The 17,070-nt window shown below is 36.6% G+C and overlaps 1 protein-coding gene across 5 annotated transcripts in view; it reads right to left on the bottom strand.

Moving 5' to 3' along the window:
- The window catches only part of Ect2 (epithelial cell transforming 2), a 68,464-nt gene extending 61,652 nt beyond the window's left edge, over positions 1-6,812 (bottom strand). For 3 of the 5 annotated variants that reach the window (XM_004834608.3, XM_021254245.2, XM_021254247.2), the window contains exons 1-4: positions 6,656-6,812; positions 1,292-1,443; positions 591-670; positions 391-483 (exon numbers count right to left, since the gene is read on the bottom strand). In XM_004834608.3, the coding sequence (XP_004834665.1) occupies positions 391-483; positions 591-670; positions 1,292-1,421 (303 nt within the window). In that variant the 5' untranslated portion in view covers positions 1,422-1,443; positions 6,656-6,812. The remainder of the gene's footprint in view (positions 1-390; positions 484-590; positions 671-1,291; positions 1,444-6,655) is intronic. The other 2 variants (XM_021254239.2, XM_087186514.1) reach the window with 1 other exon arrangement.
- Between the last annotated feature and the right edge of the window lie 10,258 nt (positions 6,813-17,070).

Here is a 17,070-nt window from a genome sequence, read left to right as displayed (position 1 = left end):
AACCCACTACACCGCCAACCCATAGAGAAGAAACTGAAAATGCATGTGCAGAAATCTCAATAACCAAAGTTACCCAAGCAGCAGTTCGCTGTACTGATAAATGTCTGGAAGCTAATGGCCACTACTTTGAGCACTTCTTGTAATTGTAGAGGCCAAAAGTAACTTGTATTAATCTCATGATCTCTCCATAAACTTAGTATTAAAATATTTATACAAGTTTTTCTTTCCCCGAAGTGTGTATACATTTTTTTGTGAATTCTGTAGTTTCTTTGTCAAGCTTCAGAGTGCACAAAATAAATACACCTCGTGCTTAATTCCAATCACCATAAAGTGGAATAATTCAATCCAGGAAAGTGCAGCATGCCACATGCAACGAGATGCTTGACCTACCATATTAATAACACTTTTTATTAATTTTTCATCCGATTTTCCAGGACAACTTTCTCTTATTTTTATAACAGGGACTTCCATTATTTTAATAGTCTGTGGAAAAGAGACTTAAGTATAAGATTAAAAAAGCTATGAAATTATGTACACACTGATGGAAGAAAAATCACTTTAGAACTTGACTGTAAACCAAAACTCCATACCTTTAAGGCTTTTATAAGTTCTTCTTGTTTTCCAGCTTCTTGAACCATTACCACTCTTGTTTCAATCTGAGGCATTTCTTCTGTTAAAATTTAAAACATTTAAATATGTTTATTAGGTATTAAAAATGCAATAGATTAATTCCTAATCTTTCTCTTGGCTACATCTGAGCATGTCTTCTATCTTTAAGGAGATCATAACATCCTCTAAAATTAAAATGGCTTACTTCCTAATTTAGTAGAAAAATATTTAACCATATATTACTTTAGGAAATGAGAAAATATGTTGTAGCAAAGTATACAAACAGAAGCGTTCTTCTAACCAAAGAAAGTACTATCTTGCATAGCCCTCCCCTTCAATAGCACATGCTTTAGAAAAGACACATTCATAAAATAGTAAGGGAAGAAGTGACTTAATCAGACATGACTGATTAAATTCTAAGAACAATTTTGCAGCTAGATTTCCCTCATACACAAAAAAAGCAATATCAATATTAAGGTGCCTCATCTTTTTCAAAGTTAGAAAATATTAATTGAAATGATAAGCAGAAAATCTACATAGTGTAAAAGGATTGTCATATTTATTCAATACCTACACTCTAGTTTAACAGTGGTTATTACAGTTCAGTCATAAGAAAATTGCAGGTCAGTAAGTTCAGGACTAAAATAACAATTCAGTGTTTTAAAGCAGGTAATAGATTTACCTTCAGCGTATGAAGTAGAACCAATAAATAGGTTTTCCTTCGAAGTTTCAGTAACTTTAGAATCAAAAATGGAAGAGTCCGCCATGCTAGTCCCCCCAGTAGTGGGTGTTAATACACTACTGTCAGCCATTTCTTGTAGTGTTCTATGTTGGCTGAAAAGATGAAATTTGAACAAAAAAATACATGAAGTAAGCATAATCTTTGGGCAAAAAAAAAGCATTAGACTCTACTTTTACACGTAGTCTATAAACAATGTTACTCATTTTTCTTAATACTTATACAAAGAAAGTCTACTTCTCTGAGCTTCAGTTTCCTCTTCTGTAAAATAAAGATATTAAGACCTGACTCATCAGTATATAGTAAAAATAAAAAATGTATCCGAAGTACACAGACTATTACCAGATACAAGAAACACAAAAGGTTGTCATAAATATTGCTCTACCTTCCTCCACAACTCTGCCCTCAACCAACTTATTTCTCTTCTATATTCATTTATAACACCTCTATAACACCTACCACCACCAATAAATGTGAGACCCAACTTAGCAACTTAGCAATACCAGGACCATGTTGAGAACATTCTCCTCCATTTTGCAAATATGTGACTTCCAGCTGCACTCTTTCTCCTGGGAGAAAACCCCACCCCTAACCAATGCATGTAATGGCAAGGTAAAATAAACAGAAACTGTGTTTCAGGTGATCTGCAAGAATCCGTCGTAACCCAGGGGAATGGGAGGAGGGACTTTTTCTGTGGTTTTTCCCTTTAAATATGCAGTCTTCATTTCAGTTGGGGCCTTTTGTCCTCCGACTTGATTGGACTGTACATGGGTCCCGGCCGGAAAATAAAGTTCTCCAGTAAATTCTCATGACTGTGTCCTGCTTCAAGAGATCGTCGCTAATCTAATCCGGACCGAGGTCCAACAATAATCTTAGCAGAAAATATGGGATTGTGAGACCTAACTAACTCCATTTTAAAGTTTGACTCCATCTTGGAATAAGACAGTAAAGTGGCCTTGACATAAATTCCACTTCACTGAAGTCAACTATTCCCCTAGTCTCCTTTGTGCCCATAAACTAATGATAAAATGTCCTTGCTGTGAGAGAACAGATAAAAAAAGGACACAGCTCCTAACTCAATCCTCTGTCTGCCCAGAAAACAGATGCTCCCGGGCCCATTATCTGTAGAACATTCTGTCAATGTGCTGATTGTTCCTTTTTCCCATAAAATCTACATGTAGCCACCCCTCAACACTCCCCCATGTACACCCCATACTTGATAAATATCAACCAATCATGTAACTGCTAAATGGAAAAATCCCCAAACCTTGCTGTAGCCACAATAAAAACCCTGCTGATTTGAAATTCGGGGCTCTCAATTCTGATCCGCTGTGTCGGTGACGGTTGAGTGCCCCTGCTCGAGCTTGAATAAACGACCCTCGTGTGTTTACATCGGAATCGGCTCCTTGGTGGTCTTTGGGGACTTCGCGATCTGGGCACAACAGGATCCACCCTTACTCTTGATTTTCTTTTTTTGGTACCGGAGATCGAACTCAGGTCCTTGTGGTTGTGCAGCAGGCGGCGAAACCACTGAGCTAAATCCCCAGCCCTTACTCTTTCCTCTACCTTTTTCTCCCTTCCCAAAATTCCTATCAACCCCATCTCAATTATTTCTGGGAACCGGTCTTTCTCCTCCATGCAAACATCAAAATGGCCACATGGTCTAATACAACAATCCCAATCAATTTATCAGTTTCTTCAGAAACCATTCTCTCATGGCTTTCAGGGTTATGGTCCTAAAGAAAAATGTGACCATTTCTAACAACCTCCAAAAGCACTCCTTCCTATATACCAAGCCCAAATTCAACAACAAATTTACAATTTAGTTCCAGCCTATCTAGTCAAACTCATCACCTCTAAATCCCACGTCCCAGTCCACATACAATATTTGCACTAGTAAAAATGAATTTCCTAGCATTTTCAAACCCAAATCATAATGTACTTCACAACTACCTACATATAACAGTGTTCAACTTTCCATTTCAAGCCACTACTCCACTTATTCTTTACAAGTTTCTCAGAACCAATCAAATATAATGCTTCCTTACCAGTATTTCACATTACAACCCACTTTCTTCTAAGATTTAACAATTATGCATGGGTTAGTGGCAGTATAACTCTCAGAATTATGAAAGAAAAATCTTTTTATTTTTTAGACTTCCAAGAGGGAAGAGTTGAAAAGTTGGCCAAACAGGGAATAAAGAAAAGTATAAAAAATTTTCATCAGCTCAAACTGAAGTTTTTATATGTTATCTTGAAGTAAAATTTTAAAATATTAAACAAATATAAAGAAGAAACCACACCATTATCTGGAGGTATATAGCTGATACACATCCCCCTTTCCTACTTCTTCAGGCCAATAAAGTATGCAAATACTTTGCTCCAGATTCTTAGCAAAGAAATGGTTTAAAATTTTATGTTGTGAAAAACAGTATAGCACCATTAGCATCATTTCTGGCTTGTGTTACTAGGTATCATGAAATGTGAACAATAATAACAGACCTTCTGCACAGCTGGAGGCCATACACTTGAAACTTAAGTCAATTTAGCTTCATTTTTCAGCTCTGCACTCAAGTAGAGTAAACCTGTTTCCTTATGGGTGAAGCAGACAAGGTGACACAACTCAATTCCAACAGTCATGAAAACTGAAGAAATGATGTCTTAAGATAAGTGACAAGTATTAATTCTCAGTGGTAGACCATTTGCTGAACATGAACAAGAACCTGGGTTCAATCCTCAGCACCACAAAAAATTTTTTTAAAAGTTATTTTCATATAATATTCACAACATAGACACAACCTGGGCAATCATTGTTGTAAGTTTCTCCAAAGGAGTGCTCCAGTAGTTTTAAATTCTTTTCTAGTATCTATAAATTCTATCTAGCCCCTTTTTTAATTTAAATCTTCTACACTTACATCATTTCCAGTGAAAAGAAAAGGCCCTATTACAGGTTTCCACTCAAAGCCTCCTTAAAGAATGTTGATTAAAAGAGGAAGAAAGCAGGGTGTGGTGAACAGGCCTTTATCTCAGCATTCTGGGAGGCTAAAGCAGGAGATTCCAAGATTTAGCCCTGCCCAGGCAATTTGGTCACTTTTCGAGATCCTGTCTTAAAAACAAATTAAAACCAGCGTGGTGGAGAATCCCTGTAATCCCAGGACTCTGGAGGCTGAGGCAGGATTGCTGGGAGTTCAAAGCCAGCCTGAACTGCTTGGCCCTACATAGTGAGTTCAAAGCCAGCCTGAACTGCTTGGCAAGACCTTATCTCAATAAAATAAAGTAAAATAAAATAAATTTAAAAGGGCTAGGGATGTAGCTCAGTGTGAAGGCCATGTGTTCTATCTCCAGTAAAGAAAAGAGAGACAGAGAGATGAATTAACCTGCCCTAAAGATTAGAGGAGGGGAAATTTTAATTTAAAAGTACCACTTGATGCAGTCAGGACAGGAAGAATAAATTCAAATGTTCTACAGAAAAGTTGGGTAACTATGGTTGAAAATATTTAATTGTATTATTTCAAAATGAGTAACAGGAGTTGGCATATTCCCAAGACAAGGAGATGATAAATGTTTGAGGTGATATAGCAATTACCCTGATCCCACACACTGTACACGTGTACTAAAATATAAGCATTCCTCGTTTAATGACCCAGCTCCATTCCTGCAACTAGGTCATTAACTAATTTGGTCACTAAATGAGAACTGTATACAGTACGTACAGGTACATTTCAATATTCAGAAGAAACGGTCAAAGACTCCAACTTGGTGTCTTTTGTTTTTATTTGCATAATTCTTAAAAGCAGTACTGTAATGCATAAGAAAACAAAACTACAGTGCTGTACTGTACAGTACAATAAGCAAAAATTACAGTGCTGTATACACAAGGTGTACTACACACAAAAAAAAGACATGGAGGCTCTATAAATAAGATGTACAGAACTGTACCAAAAAAGATGGGTTCTAAGTTTGAACAGTAGTTAAACAGGTAGGTTATTAAATGAGGAATGCCTGTATCACTCCAAGGCTGGAGGGACACCTCAGTGGCACATGTGCTTAGCATGAGCAAAGTCCTGAGTTCAATCCCCAGCACACAAAAAAAGAAAAGGAAAGAAAAAGAATGAGGGAATGATCCAATTGGGTCAATTAATTTTTTTAATTTAAAAAAAATACTATTGCAGTTTTTCCATGCTTCCCTCTTTAAATGCCATTAAAACAGGTGATTCAAAATTTATAGAAAAAAAAGAACAGTCAACAGTTGCTGTAATTAATAAACATTCAACAATCCAGTTACAATACCATAATCATTTGTTTTCACATTGTGTTGGGGAAGTTTGTAAATAAGCACAGTAGGGGATGGGGATGTGGCTCAGTGGCAGAGCACTTGATTTGCCCAGTGTGCCCAAAGGCTTGGGTTGGATTCTCAGCACCAAAACAAATACACACTACAGGCACAGGATCAGTGTTCAGAAATCAATACAGCTTATTTCTCACCTCTGAACACCATCAAGGAGCTTCTGACTAAATGGAGTATTACAAACAATGTACTATTATACAAACAAATGTACTATTATAAACAAACATTCGTTTTAGATTACCTTTTACTCAAGTTCTTTTTACCAACCATCGTCCAGAGCAAAGGGCCAAAATGCAATACTGGATATACTTGGTGGTGTTACTCACAAACATTATGATTAGCAATATTTATTTCAAGCTTAATATGTGGCAGACATCGTCCTAGACCTTTTACTTGTATTTAATCTTTGCAACAATCCTAAGAGGAAAGTAAAATTACTATCCCCATTCAGGGGATAACGAAAGCCTAAAACAGTGATTCGAAGCCCAAGCTGATTCCAAAGGCTGCGCTTTTAACCACCAAACCATATACATCTGTGGTCAGGAAGGAGAGGGGGGCGGGGGGAGCCTAGCTTTTACATGCGAAAATTAAAAATTAAACTTCCTGCAGAGACGAAGCCAAGAATCCTGGAGTGTAACCACCAAGTCCGGAGATAAGCGGCCCGGGCTGCGGCCCCGGCCTCCGGCTGCCAAGGACCCTTTCTCACGTCCTTCCCTCCCTTCCCCACAGACACTCCTCCGGAAAAGCGATTCAACCACCCAGCAGAGGGGAAGGCGCCGGCAATCTCAGGGCTTCGGCTCCCCTCGGCGTCACGGCCGGCTGTGGGGTCGGGTGAAGGGTTCCCAGGTAGGGAAGCTGGGATGCTCCAGTACGCGCAGGCCCGGGGTGAGAGTGCTGACTGCAGGAAAAGGAGCCCACGGCTCCGGGACGCTCGCCTACCCACACCACTTAGTCCTCACCGCTCTCAAAAAGTTCTGAGATCCACTTCTTCAGGCGCGGACTCCTCTCAAGGATACCGCCATTCCTCCCCAACGGCGGCCACCTCCAATTCGAAAAGCGAGCCTCTGTCTGTAAGAGCCATGCCGATTGGCGCGTGATGTCAGCCTCCTGCTCATAGGCTGAAGTCTCCAAAGGGCCGGTGATTGGCCGCTGCTCAGTGCCCGCCTCCCAGCAGGCGCCGATTGATTGGTTGTACGTGTCTTTCAAATAAGCCCAACGGCCCGGACTAGAGACCTTGTAGCGAAGTGCCCGGATGTGGCCAGGAGGTGGCGGTGGTGGCTTCTTCGTTCCTCTGAGAATCGCAGGTGTTTCCGTGACTACCGCGTGTTTACTCAGTAAACATCGCATTTCCTGAGAAAGGTTTATGTGGATTCCTCCCACCATCACCTCCAACTTTTATTTTTCCTAAAAAGCGCCGTTACGTTCTTTAAATTCTTACTGTTTGTTGGATTTTTGTAAAAATATAAGCGTGCACTTGAACAAATTAAATTATGCAGAGACTCTCCTGGCGCTAAATTGTTTCCTTGCTCCTCCCTTCCCCCTACCCTGAGAACTTGTCATTTTCCTCTTAAGTCTAGCAAATTCATTGTTTTCCTATGATTGATATTGCTATAATGGAAAAATATATTTCTCTTCATTTCTAAATAGAATATTATATTACACACGCTTAAGAAAAATACACTTCTACCAGGTGATTCCCACCTGTTTTTTTTATTTAAATAAAGGAAGAAAGGGAAATCCATTGCTAAAACCATAAATCTGAACAAGAGGAAAACTTGTACTTTGGGACGGGACGCTTATTATCTCCAAAAGGTCGTCGGGATTTCCATTTTTCACTAATTTTTTCAGGTAACCTTAGAGTGCCTGAAAAAATTGTAATACAATCCATTAAATGAGTGAAGCATTCTAAAAGTATTGGTTTCCCTGCTCACCGCTATTTATAGCCTGCCCTTCATTATAATCCTGTTATAACCGTTAGGGCAAAAGAAAAGAAAAACAGCCATTGAAATTTCCCTTTGGAACGTACTTCCATAAACTTGGGTGTGTCCAGCATTCCAAAAATTCTTATCACTGAAAATATATTAAACTTCTGTAGAAAGTAGCTCTATTTCCTTTGTGTTCATCAAGGGATAAAGAAGTAATTTAGGATGAATGCAGGCATGGGGGAAGGAAGGGAAACAGGGTACTAAAGTCTTCTGAATTTAGGGAATTGTTCCATTTTTTTAATGAAACTCTTTTTTCCAGTCATTCAGAAGGATGAAATAATGCAATATTGTTGCATTTTGCAAGGTTTTTATTGTTTCCTCATCTTCTGTGTTTAATCGGTAACAAAGTCCTACTAGCTTTTCCTGTTCTTTACCTCTCCAACTCATCTTTTCTATCTTATTTCAAGCCATTATTTCATGTTATGTCTGTTCTAATCCAGTACTATTCTCACTGGTCTCCCACTGTTTCATTTCAAGTGAAATTTTGTTGTCAGATTGCTTTTAAAACACACACACTGCATAACTTCCTGCTTCAAGGTTTTAAATTAATCTTTAAGGCTTTCAGCATAAAGTTTAAACCCTTTGTGATAACATTGGAGTCCCACCTAACTAAGCTCCCTCTGACCTGCCTTTAACTGAGTCTTTTGTTCTTCCTTCATCTATATTACTGTCCAGCCCCATGGAACCATTTACCGTTTCCTCTGCATATCGTGAGATTTTATGAGTGCCTAACTGCATATAAACAAGCTAATATCAGGGATTTGTTTTTGAGGGTTCAAGACCAATATGCCATTCTGTTCAGTTGTCTATCCCCTGTACATATATTATTCAAAAAACTGTCATCATGTTGATGCTAAAGGACAATAGACCTGGAAAAGCTACTGAATCAGTGAGACTAAGTTATTTTCATTACTGTTTTCATTTATTCAAATTCTGTGAAAACCTATGTGTAGAATAAACTTGCATTCCTATATAGCTCTTCCACTAGAAGTGTCATGAGGACATGTATTATCAGCCTAGTGCCTTATTGGGTGCTTAATAGTTATTGAATGAATAATTTAGGAATAAATTGCCCAAAACATCCAATCTCCCAGTCATTATGGGTATACTTGGATTTAGCTCATTCATTCTACAAACATTTACTTGGTACCTACATGTGAAGACCACTGTGTTTACTGAAGAGCAAGGTGGCACATTTGTCATCATAGCACTAGCATTTTAAAACTGCAAACTGAAAGATTAGGGATTATGATTTACTGCTAGCTGCAGTTGGGTGGCAAGTAATCATCTTATACACACAATTATCTGAATACTCTCTTCTACATTGCTTTCATTGAATCTGCAGGCAGATCTATATATGTATACTTCCTTCGCACACTTTATTATTTGAGGGTTCTAATGCAGAATGTAACATATACTAGGTGACCTTGCTAAATTTCTCAACTCTTTCCTTCAGTCTTATTTGTAATAATGGGGCTAATGATGCCTATTTATGGGCTACTTTAAGGATTTAAAAAAGGGCTTAGTAAACTCTTGGTATATGTACATTTTCTTTCTTCTTTCCCTTCCATTTTAATTATTTGTTTGCTTGCTAATCTCTCTCATCAGATTGTGGGGTCATCTTTACCATCAGGAAGCACAATGGCTGTTCTGCAACTAATAAATACTTGTTAAGTAAAGGAAAACCTGAGAGAGTGAACAAGATTATATTGCTTGTTAATTTATTTCCTAGTCAAATTGCCACATATCCCTTCAAAGGAGGTAAGTATGGCTTTTGTTAGGCTGACAAAAAAGTCCTGCAGAGATGCCATCCATAGTTAATTATTAGATTTGGGTAGAAAGTCTGTTCAGCAAATCTACTGTATTTGTTAATAGATTAACAAGTCATTGAATTCTTTGAACCCCAAACCTTCAATTCAACAATCTTCTCTTAGGGTCATATCTTAAATGCTATACTGTCAAAATTCTTTGAGCTATAAAATGTTAGCCTCAAATATTCCATTCCAGTCACAAAAATTATTTTCCTGCCTCTTAATCCCTTTTCCACAATCAAGCCATTTAGCCCTCAATATCTCCAAATGGTACCTTCCACCTCTCCTTTTCTGACCCATAGTCATTCATTTCAACTTCTCAAAAGACCACCACTTTCAATGGCTTACTCTTCTTCCTGCCTCTCTGACTTTTCTCTCGGATTCTTTTGCTTAAATATTACTGTTCCCCAAAGTATTGTTCTCAAGCAACACTTGCCGTAGGTGAACTCATTCATTCCCAGAGATTTAAATTATATGCTAATGATTCCAAATTTCTCTTTCTTGCCAGGTACAATTGAAACACCTATATAAAGCCAGAGGTTTAATGAATGTATCTACTCCTGTGACCCACAATCATATCAAAGTTTACATGTCCTAAAGTGAATTGTTCATTTTTCAACAACTCTCATCTATTTCTTATCTTTCTTTCTTTTTTCCTTTTTCTTTTTTTTTTTTTGACAATGCTGGGGATTGAACACAGTGGGTGCTGAGCTACCTCCCAGTCCTTTTTGTTTATTTTTTATTTTGAGACAGTCTTAGTGTCCAGGCTGGCCATAAGCTTGCTATCCTCCTGCCTCAGCCTTCTGAGTACTTAGGACTATAGGCATGTGCTACTGTACCTGGCTTTAAAATGTGCTTTTTTAAACCTTATTTTTCTTAATAAATATATGTGTTTCCTCATTATCAGGAATAATATTCAGGAATGCAATTTAAAATAATACAAGTTTCTGTCTTAAATCCCCACAACATAATTGTAAAACCTGGATTCCTTCCATGCCCTTTCCCCAGGATGGCTTAAGCAAATTACTTAGCAGTAGCTACCAACACTGTTCTCTTCTCTGGTACAGACATGAACTGAAGAGTTTCCCACTGCTGGTCTCATCCTGAACAGCTCCCCACTACTTAACCTTCTCCTGGTCTCTTTTTCCTGCCATCAATCCATCCATTCTGACATTTGGGTCCACATGCTGTCATTCCTTCTTCCCCTCTGGGCTGTCATTGCTTTGCATGGTTCCACAACCTTAGGATTCCAGAACATTGATCTAGACAAGACCTCTTCTTGTCTAGAAGCTCTATAGCTTTGGAAGATGGAGTGAGAGTCCCTGGATTCCAGACATGTCTTTTCCAGCTCCTGGCAAGTGACTCAAGCAAGTTATTTAACCTCTCTGTGCCTCTGTTTGTCTTTCTTAAAAGGATATAGGGCTTACCTCATGGCACTATTTGAGGACTAAAGGAGATACTATATGTAATTAAAACATATTTGAACAAATAATAAACATTCAATAAACTTTAACTCTTAATATTACTACTACTTCTACTACTGTGGCAGTGGCTGTTACTATTACTCCTGCAGCTATCTCAGTTGAGGTCCTGTAATTAACTGCCTGGTGATGCTGATGATACCTGACACTGCCTTCTCATCCCTGACCACAGGAGCAGTGGTACCTTTGCAAATGTTCTCTTTGCTCCACCTCAGCCAGTTACATACCCCACCTGCCAAACCAAGGCTGGTGCAGCCAGGACCTCCATTGCATTCGTCTCTCACCAGATGGAGGACAGTCCCTTCTTCTACACTAAAGTAATCTTCCTCTTCTCTTCTGAGGAAAACCTTGCTATGCCTGTCTCCTCTTGTCTGGAAAAGGTAGGCCTCTTGCTGCTGCTCTTAGGCAAGCTCCCTTCCCTTTCCAAGGCAGGTCCTAGCCAAGATTCGTCCTCATGTTAAATGTTAACCTCTTCCTCCAGTCCTTTCATTGAAAATATTATAGTTTTTTAATTGTTATGAAGGCAGAAATTGTTTTATTGTATTGATTGCATGATATGTATATATCAGAGAGAGAGAGAGAGAGACAGATCAGCGTGACAAGTTCCTTGAAAGAATGAACCATTACAAAAGTTCTTACGTGTCACTAACGAACATATTTTGTGAACAAAATAATATAGTAATTGAATTGATTTTTTTAGAATACTAAATTTGTGGCATAATTTCCCCAAGCAATGAAATAATTTTTAGTGTAGAAAATAAAACTACTGAGCTTCTTTCTCTGCAGGGTCAGTTTCTCCATCTCCAACTCCAAACTGGATGACATTCTGACCATCCTACCATCCTCCTGACTGCTATTTCACACTTGTTTCTCTTCCAGTGTAGTCTTTCCTCTTTATTCATATTTTCTCTTTCTCCCCTCCATCTTCATCTTCATCATCTTTTTTCTTTTCATCATGAACTGCTTCAGGGAGCAGATGGGGAGTTTAGGAAAGTTTTGTATATGGAATGTTTTTCCCACCCCATACCCACCCTTATTTACAAATGTCCACAGCGTCTATGCAATCATTCTTCAAATCAGAGTGGACAAGATTTCTCAGACCTTCATTTGTTCTAATCTCCTAAGGACAACTAGTATATTTGAAAATGTGTTAATTTTCTTACCAAGATGATCTGGGCAGCATTTATTGTAGTGGGCTTTGTTTTTATTTTCTAACATATTGCAGTTTCTGGATTTTATTTCAAATATGAAATATTATGTCATCAGGCAGTAACACTTCTATAGTAAATATAAGTCCTTCATCATAGGAGTGTTTTATTGTAACTAAATATTACTGTTGTTATGTCACACAGATCTCACTTAATTGTTTTTCTCCTTCTACATTAACAGTTTTACTCCCTAAAGCATTTATAAAGTATGTAACTGTATATCATGCCATGCTAGGTACAGTTACAAAGATTAACTCAAGAATTTGTCATTTAAGATTTTTATTTCAAACATTTTAATGAATAGCAATGGAATGTCTGTCCTTTTGGAATTAACATTTTCTAATTAAAATGTCATATTTCCAAATTGGCCATAGTATAGTATCTTCTAACCTGTCATCCCTTCCTGTAAAACAAGGTTTAGAAATTATAATCACTGTGAGCCAGATGAAATTATTTTGCACACCTCAATAGTCAGTAATTAGTATATGAATCTTTGTTTTATTTGCATGAATCATTAGGCCATAAATCACTTGACACATATTTGCAAGACTAGGAAAAATAGAATTAGTTTTCCTTGATGGAGCAAGAGGTCTCCAAATATGAGAAAGCTGTTACTTCAAATTATATAACTATATTAGTAAAATTTTAGATGTGAAAAGAAAATAGCTCATTAGTCCCATTTATTTTATGGATGAATTTTATGAAGATTAGCAACACAAAGGTCACATGAGGTCAAATAACTAATGGCAAAATCAAGATCAAAAGCTTTATTCCCATGAATATATTATTTTCACTATAGTTATTTGTATTCTACATTATCTAAGTTAAAGTAACAGTATATTGATTCATAATGCATACATGTTTTGCCCTTAAAAGAATTAAGATGCTTTCATTTCCATAAGTGCAGTATTGGTGTTGTTCCCCAATGTATCTCCAGCACCAAGCAACGGTTCATGGCCCATAGAATGTTTTCAAAATTTGTCTCAAGAATACCAATATAAAAAAAAAAGAATACCAATGTAATTGATCTCCAGCAATCCATATTGCTTATCTAATCCATTCTTCAGCTTGAATTCAGAGTGACATGATGGGAATCCAAACTCAGTATGTAACGTGCTCCTTAAAATGCTTCAATCCTTCCAGACCTGGATGATCTGATCTGGACCTGCCTCTCTAGCTTCATCTTCCACCATGTTCATTTTTTTCTCTTGAGGTCTTAGCTTGATGTTCCCTTTGCCTCATCCAACCTTAGATACAAACCCTGGGTTCCTTCTCGGGAGCTTTCTGCAACTACTCTTATCTTTACCTATTCTTTTAGTCCCATTCCTTTACCCTAGAATAGCTTCTATTCATCTTTCAGTTCTTGCTCATTTACAAACCCTTGAAAGGCCTTTCTTTATACTCACATGATCAGAATTCCCATTTCACAGCCCTCAGCACCATGAATATCTCTTTTGTGGTATTTGGTGTAATTATTGGTTTAGTATTTATGTCTTCTAATTATGGTACTTGGGTGTAGGGACAATGTCTTGTTTTCACCATTTTATCCACACACATTGTCTAAAGTATAGGAGACACTCAAATATTTGTTGAAATAACAAGGGAATGAATGAATGAATAAATGAATCTTTTTTCCTTACTAGCAGTTGAAACTCATAGCCTCACATGTAATACTACTAAGATACTTCCCTAGGCCATTTTATTTTATTATGAGACAAGATCTTATTAAGTTGCCTAGGATGGCCTCCAACTTATGATCCTTATATCTCAGCGTCCCTAGTAGCTAGGATTACAGGCATATGTAATGCCCATTCTTATCTTTATTACAATATCAGTTATGGTTTTTTCCAAAGAAACTAAAGAAAGACTCCATAGTTTGTAATTTTATCTACTATACATATTATGGATGACAATTTTTATGTTCTTACTAGGTAAAATGGACTAAGTGATGTATTTCCAAAGTGAACAAATGTACATCAGGGATGAAACAATTTACATTTTTAATTGATATTTGAGTAAATTAATCAAGAATTGAATGATTTTGAACCATGGCCAGCCCAGCTATTAGTAGGGGAGTCTTAATTCTAAATTCTACCAAACTGATTCAGTTAAGATTTGACAGTTTATGATCCTAGGCAATTACATATATCAAAAATTCAGATTTATTAGATATTCTTTTATATATTATACACTAATGCCTGTAAATTGCCTCTTTCAACCATCAACTGACTTGTAAACATCTAAAGTATCCCAAAATGATACTGTCTACCAGCTTAATTTTGACAGTTGCTAATACAATTAAAGTAAAAATGGAAGACTGATACTTGACCAATCTAGGTCAAATCTAGATCAAAATATAGTCTGCTCATTTGACATAGTAGGTCACCTGTGGAAATTACAGAGAAGGTGGGAGGGAGGGAGGATGGAGAGAGGAAGGAAGAGAGAGAGAGAAAGAGAGAGGAGAAACAGAGAGAGTCAAAGAAAAATATGTCTGTTGGACACACATATGTAAATACTGAACCATTTCTCTGGTGTGAGAATCTGAAAGTGTAAATAAGGATCAAACTTATTTAGTATAATAGATAATGTGAAATAGGAAGAAAAAGTCCAAAGGGGACAGGGAAGTAGGAGGGGTAGAAGGGAAAGAAGGGAAAGGAATAAATATGAGAAAAGGAAAAAAATGGAAACAAAGTCTATAAATAGGGAGGGGTGGAGGGGTTGAAGGGAGGGCAGGGGAATGGGGAATAAAATAAGAACCAAAATATATTATGTAAAGGTACAAGTTTCCAATAATGAATGCCAGCATATTGTATACCTAAAATGCACCAATAAAATTAATGAATGAAAAATATGCCTCTTGAATATTGATAAAATAAAATTCAACAAAATATTTGCAGATCAAAATTAGCTATCTATAAAAAGTTCAAATAGGATTTAATCCATTCAAAAAAGACCTTGTGGTCCTTTGAATACATGTATGAAAATGATGTAATAAAAGTAAATACCTGATGGAGACAGTAAAAATATGAGTGATTGCCAGAATTTGAAAGAATAAGCCAAGCACACAGAATATTTCGAGCAGCAAAACTATTCTATATGACACTATAATGGTAGATACATGTTCTCATAAGTCTGTCCAAACTCAGCGAATGTTCAATATCCAGAGTGAACCTTAAGGTAAACTGTAGACTTTAGGTGATATTGATGTTTCAGTGTAGGTTCCATTGTAACAATAAAACACTGTTGGTGGATGATGGGGGAGCCTATGTATGCGTAGGGACAGGAGGTGTGATATATAGGAGGTCTCCGTATGTTCTGCTCAATATTGCTGTAAACCCCAAATTGTCTAAAAAATAAGATCTATCTTTAAAAAGTCAAAAGTAGTCACCCATTCATGATAAAAATTCTCATCAAGCTAGGAACAGAATTTTCTCAATCTGAAAAATACCATCTATGAAAAATCTATTGCCAAGATCCCAGTTGATAGTGTCATAGTTAATAAACAAGTCAAAAATGCTCATTCTCACCACTTCTGTTCAGTACTATACTGAAGGTCTTCTTCATTTCAATAAAGTTGAAAAATAAGTAAAAGGTCTGAAGATCAGAAAGAATGAAATGAAACTGTCTCGATATGCAGGTGATAAAATTATTTCATAGGAAATCCCAAAGAATCTACAAAACCATATTCAGATATAATAATTGGACTTTGTAAGGTTCCAGGGTGCAAAACTAATATTTAAAAAACCAACTTAATTTACAGTCACATCAAAAACATAAAATACTTAGGGATTAATTCAATAACAAGCATGCTAAATCTCTATGCTAACAACCTGAAAATATCACAGAGAGAAATTAAAGATGACCTAAAATATCAGAGAGATATACTATATTCAAGCATTATAAAGCTCAATATTTTTAAGATATCAATTTTCCACAAATTGGTTGATAGAAAAAAATGCAATCCCAATCATGATCCCAATGGATTTTCTGTATAAATTGGAAAGATGGTTCTAAAGTTGTTGAAAAGCAAAAGACCCAGAATAGTCCAAGTACAATAATCTTAAAATAGAACACAGAGAATTTTTACCTGACTTCAAAACTTAGTATAAAGCTGTAATAATCAAGATAATGTTTTACTCCTATAAGGATAGACAAATAGTTATTGAACAGAATAGAGAGTTTGGAAATTATACAACTATCCAACTTTCTACAAAGGCACCCAAAGCAATTTCATGGGAAATGAGTCTTTTAATATATGATAGAGGACAAACTAGAGATCCGTGTAGAATGAATGAATCTCAACCCTTACCTCACACTATATATAGAAATTAATTTGAGGTAGGTCATAGACCTAAGCATAAAAGCTAAAATCATACAGCTTTTTAAAAGAAAAAATAGAAAAATAGATCCATTACCTGGGAAAAGCTTCTTTACAAGTCAAAGAAAGGAATGACCAGGAAAAAAACCCCCTATAAATTAAAATTCATTAATTTAAAGCAAATAAACCATTAAGAAAATTAGAATTAAGCAGGTCTTGCATAGGGTATCTAGGAATGGATGAAGAGGGGAGGAAAGAGAGGGAAAAGGGAAGTAAAAAGGATTAAGGCGAAATTTGCATACATACCAGCTCCCCATGATGAATGTATTCCTTATATATCACAAACATGTACTAATAAAAAACTTTTAAAGAATTAGGCAGTTTACAGACTGTTAGAAAAACAATTACAAAACATATATTGGACAAAGAACAGGTACCTAGAAGATAGATATAGATATAGATATAGATATAAACATAGATCTTCAATGACAAAAAGCTAAACAAACCATTTTTTTAAATGGACAAAAGAGCAGATATTTCACAAAAGAACACAATATAAACTAATGGCCGA

Source organism: Heterocephalus glaber, unplaced genomic scaffold (assembly GCF_053883595.1).
Source record: "Heterocephalus glaber isolate CG9 unplaced genomic scaffold, H.glaber_assembly_v1.0 deba00001504, whole genome shotgun sequence".
Classification (NCBI taxonomy): domain Eukaryota; kingdom Metazoa; phylum Chordata; class Mammalia; order Rodentia; family Bathyergidae; genus Heterocephalus; species Heterocephalus glaber.
This window is presented reverse-complemented; position numbering and strand designations above follow the sequence as displayed.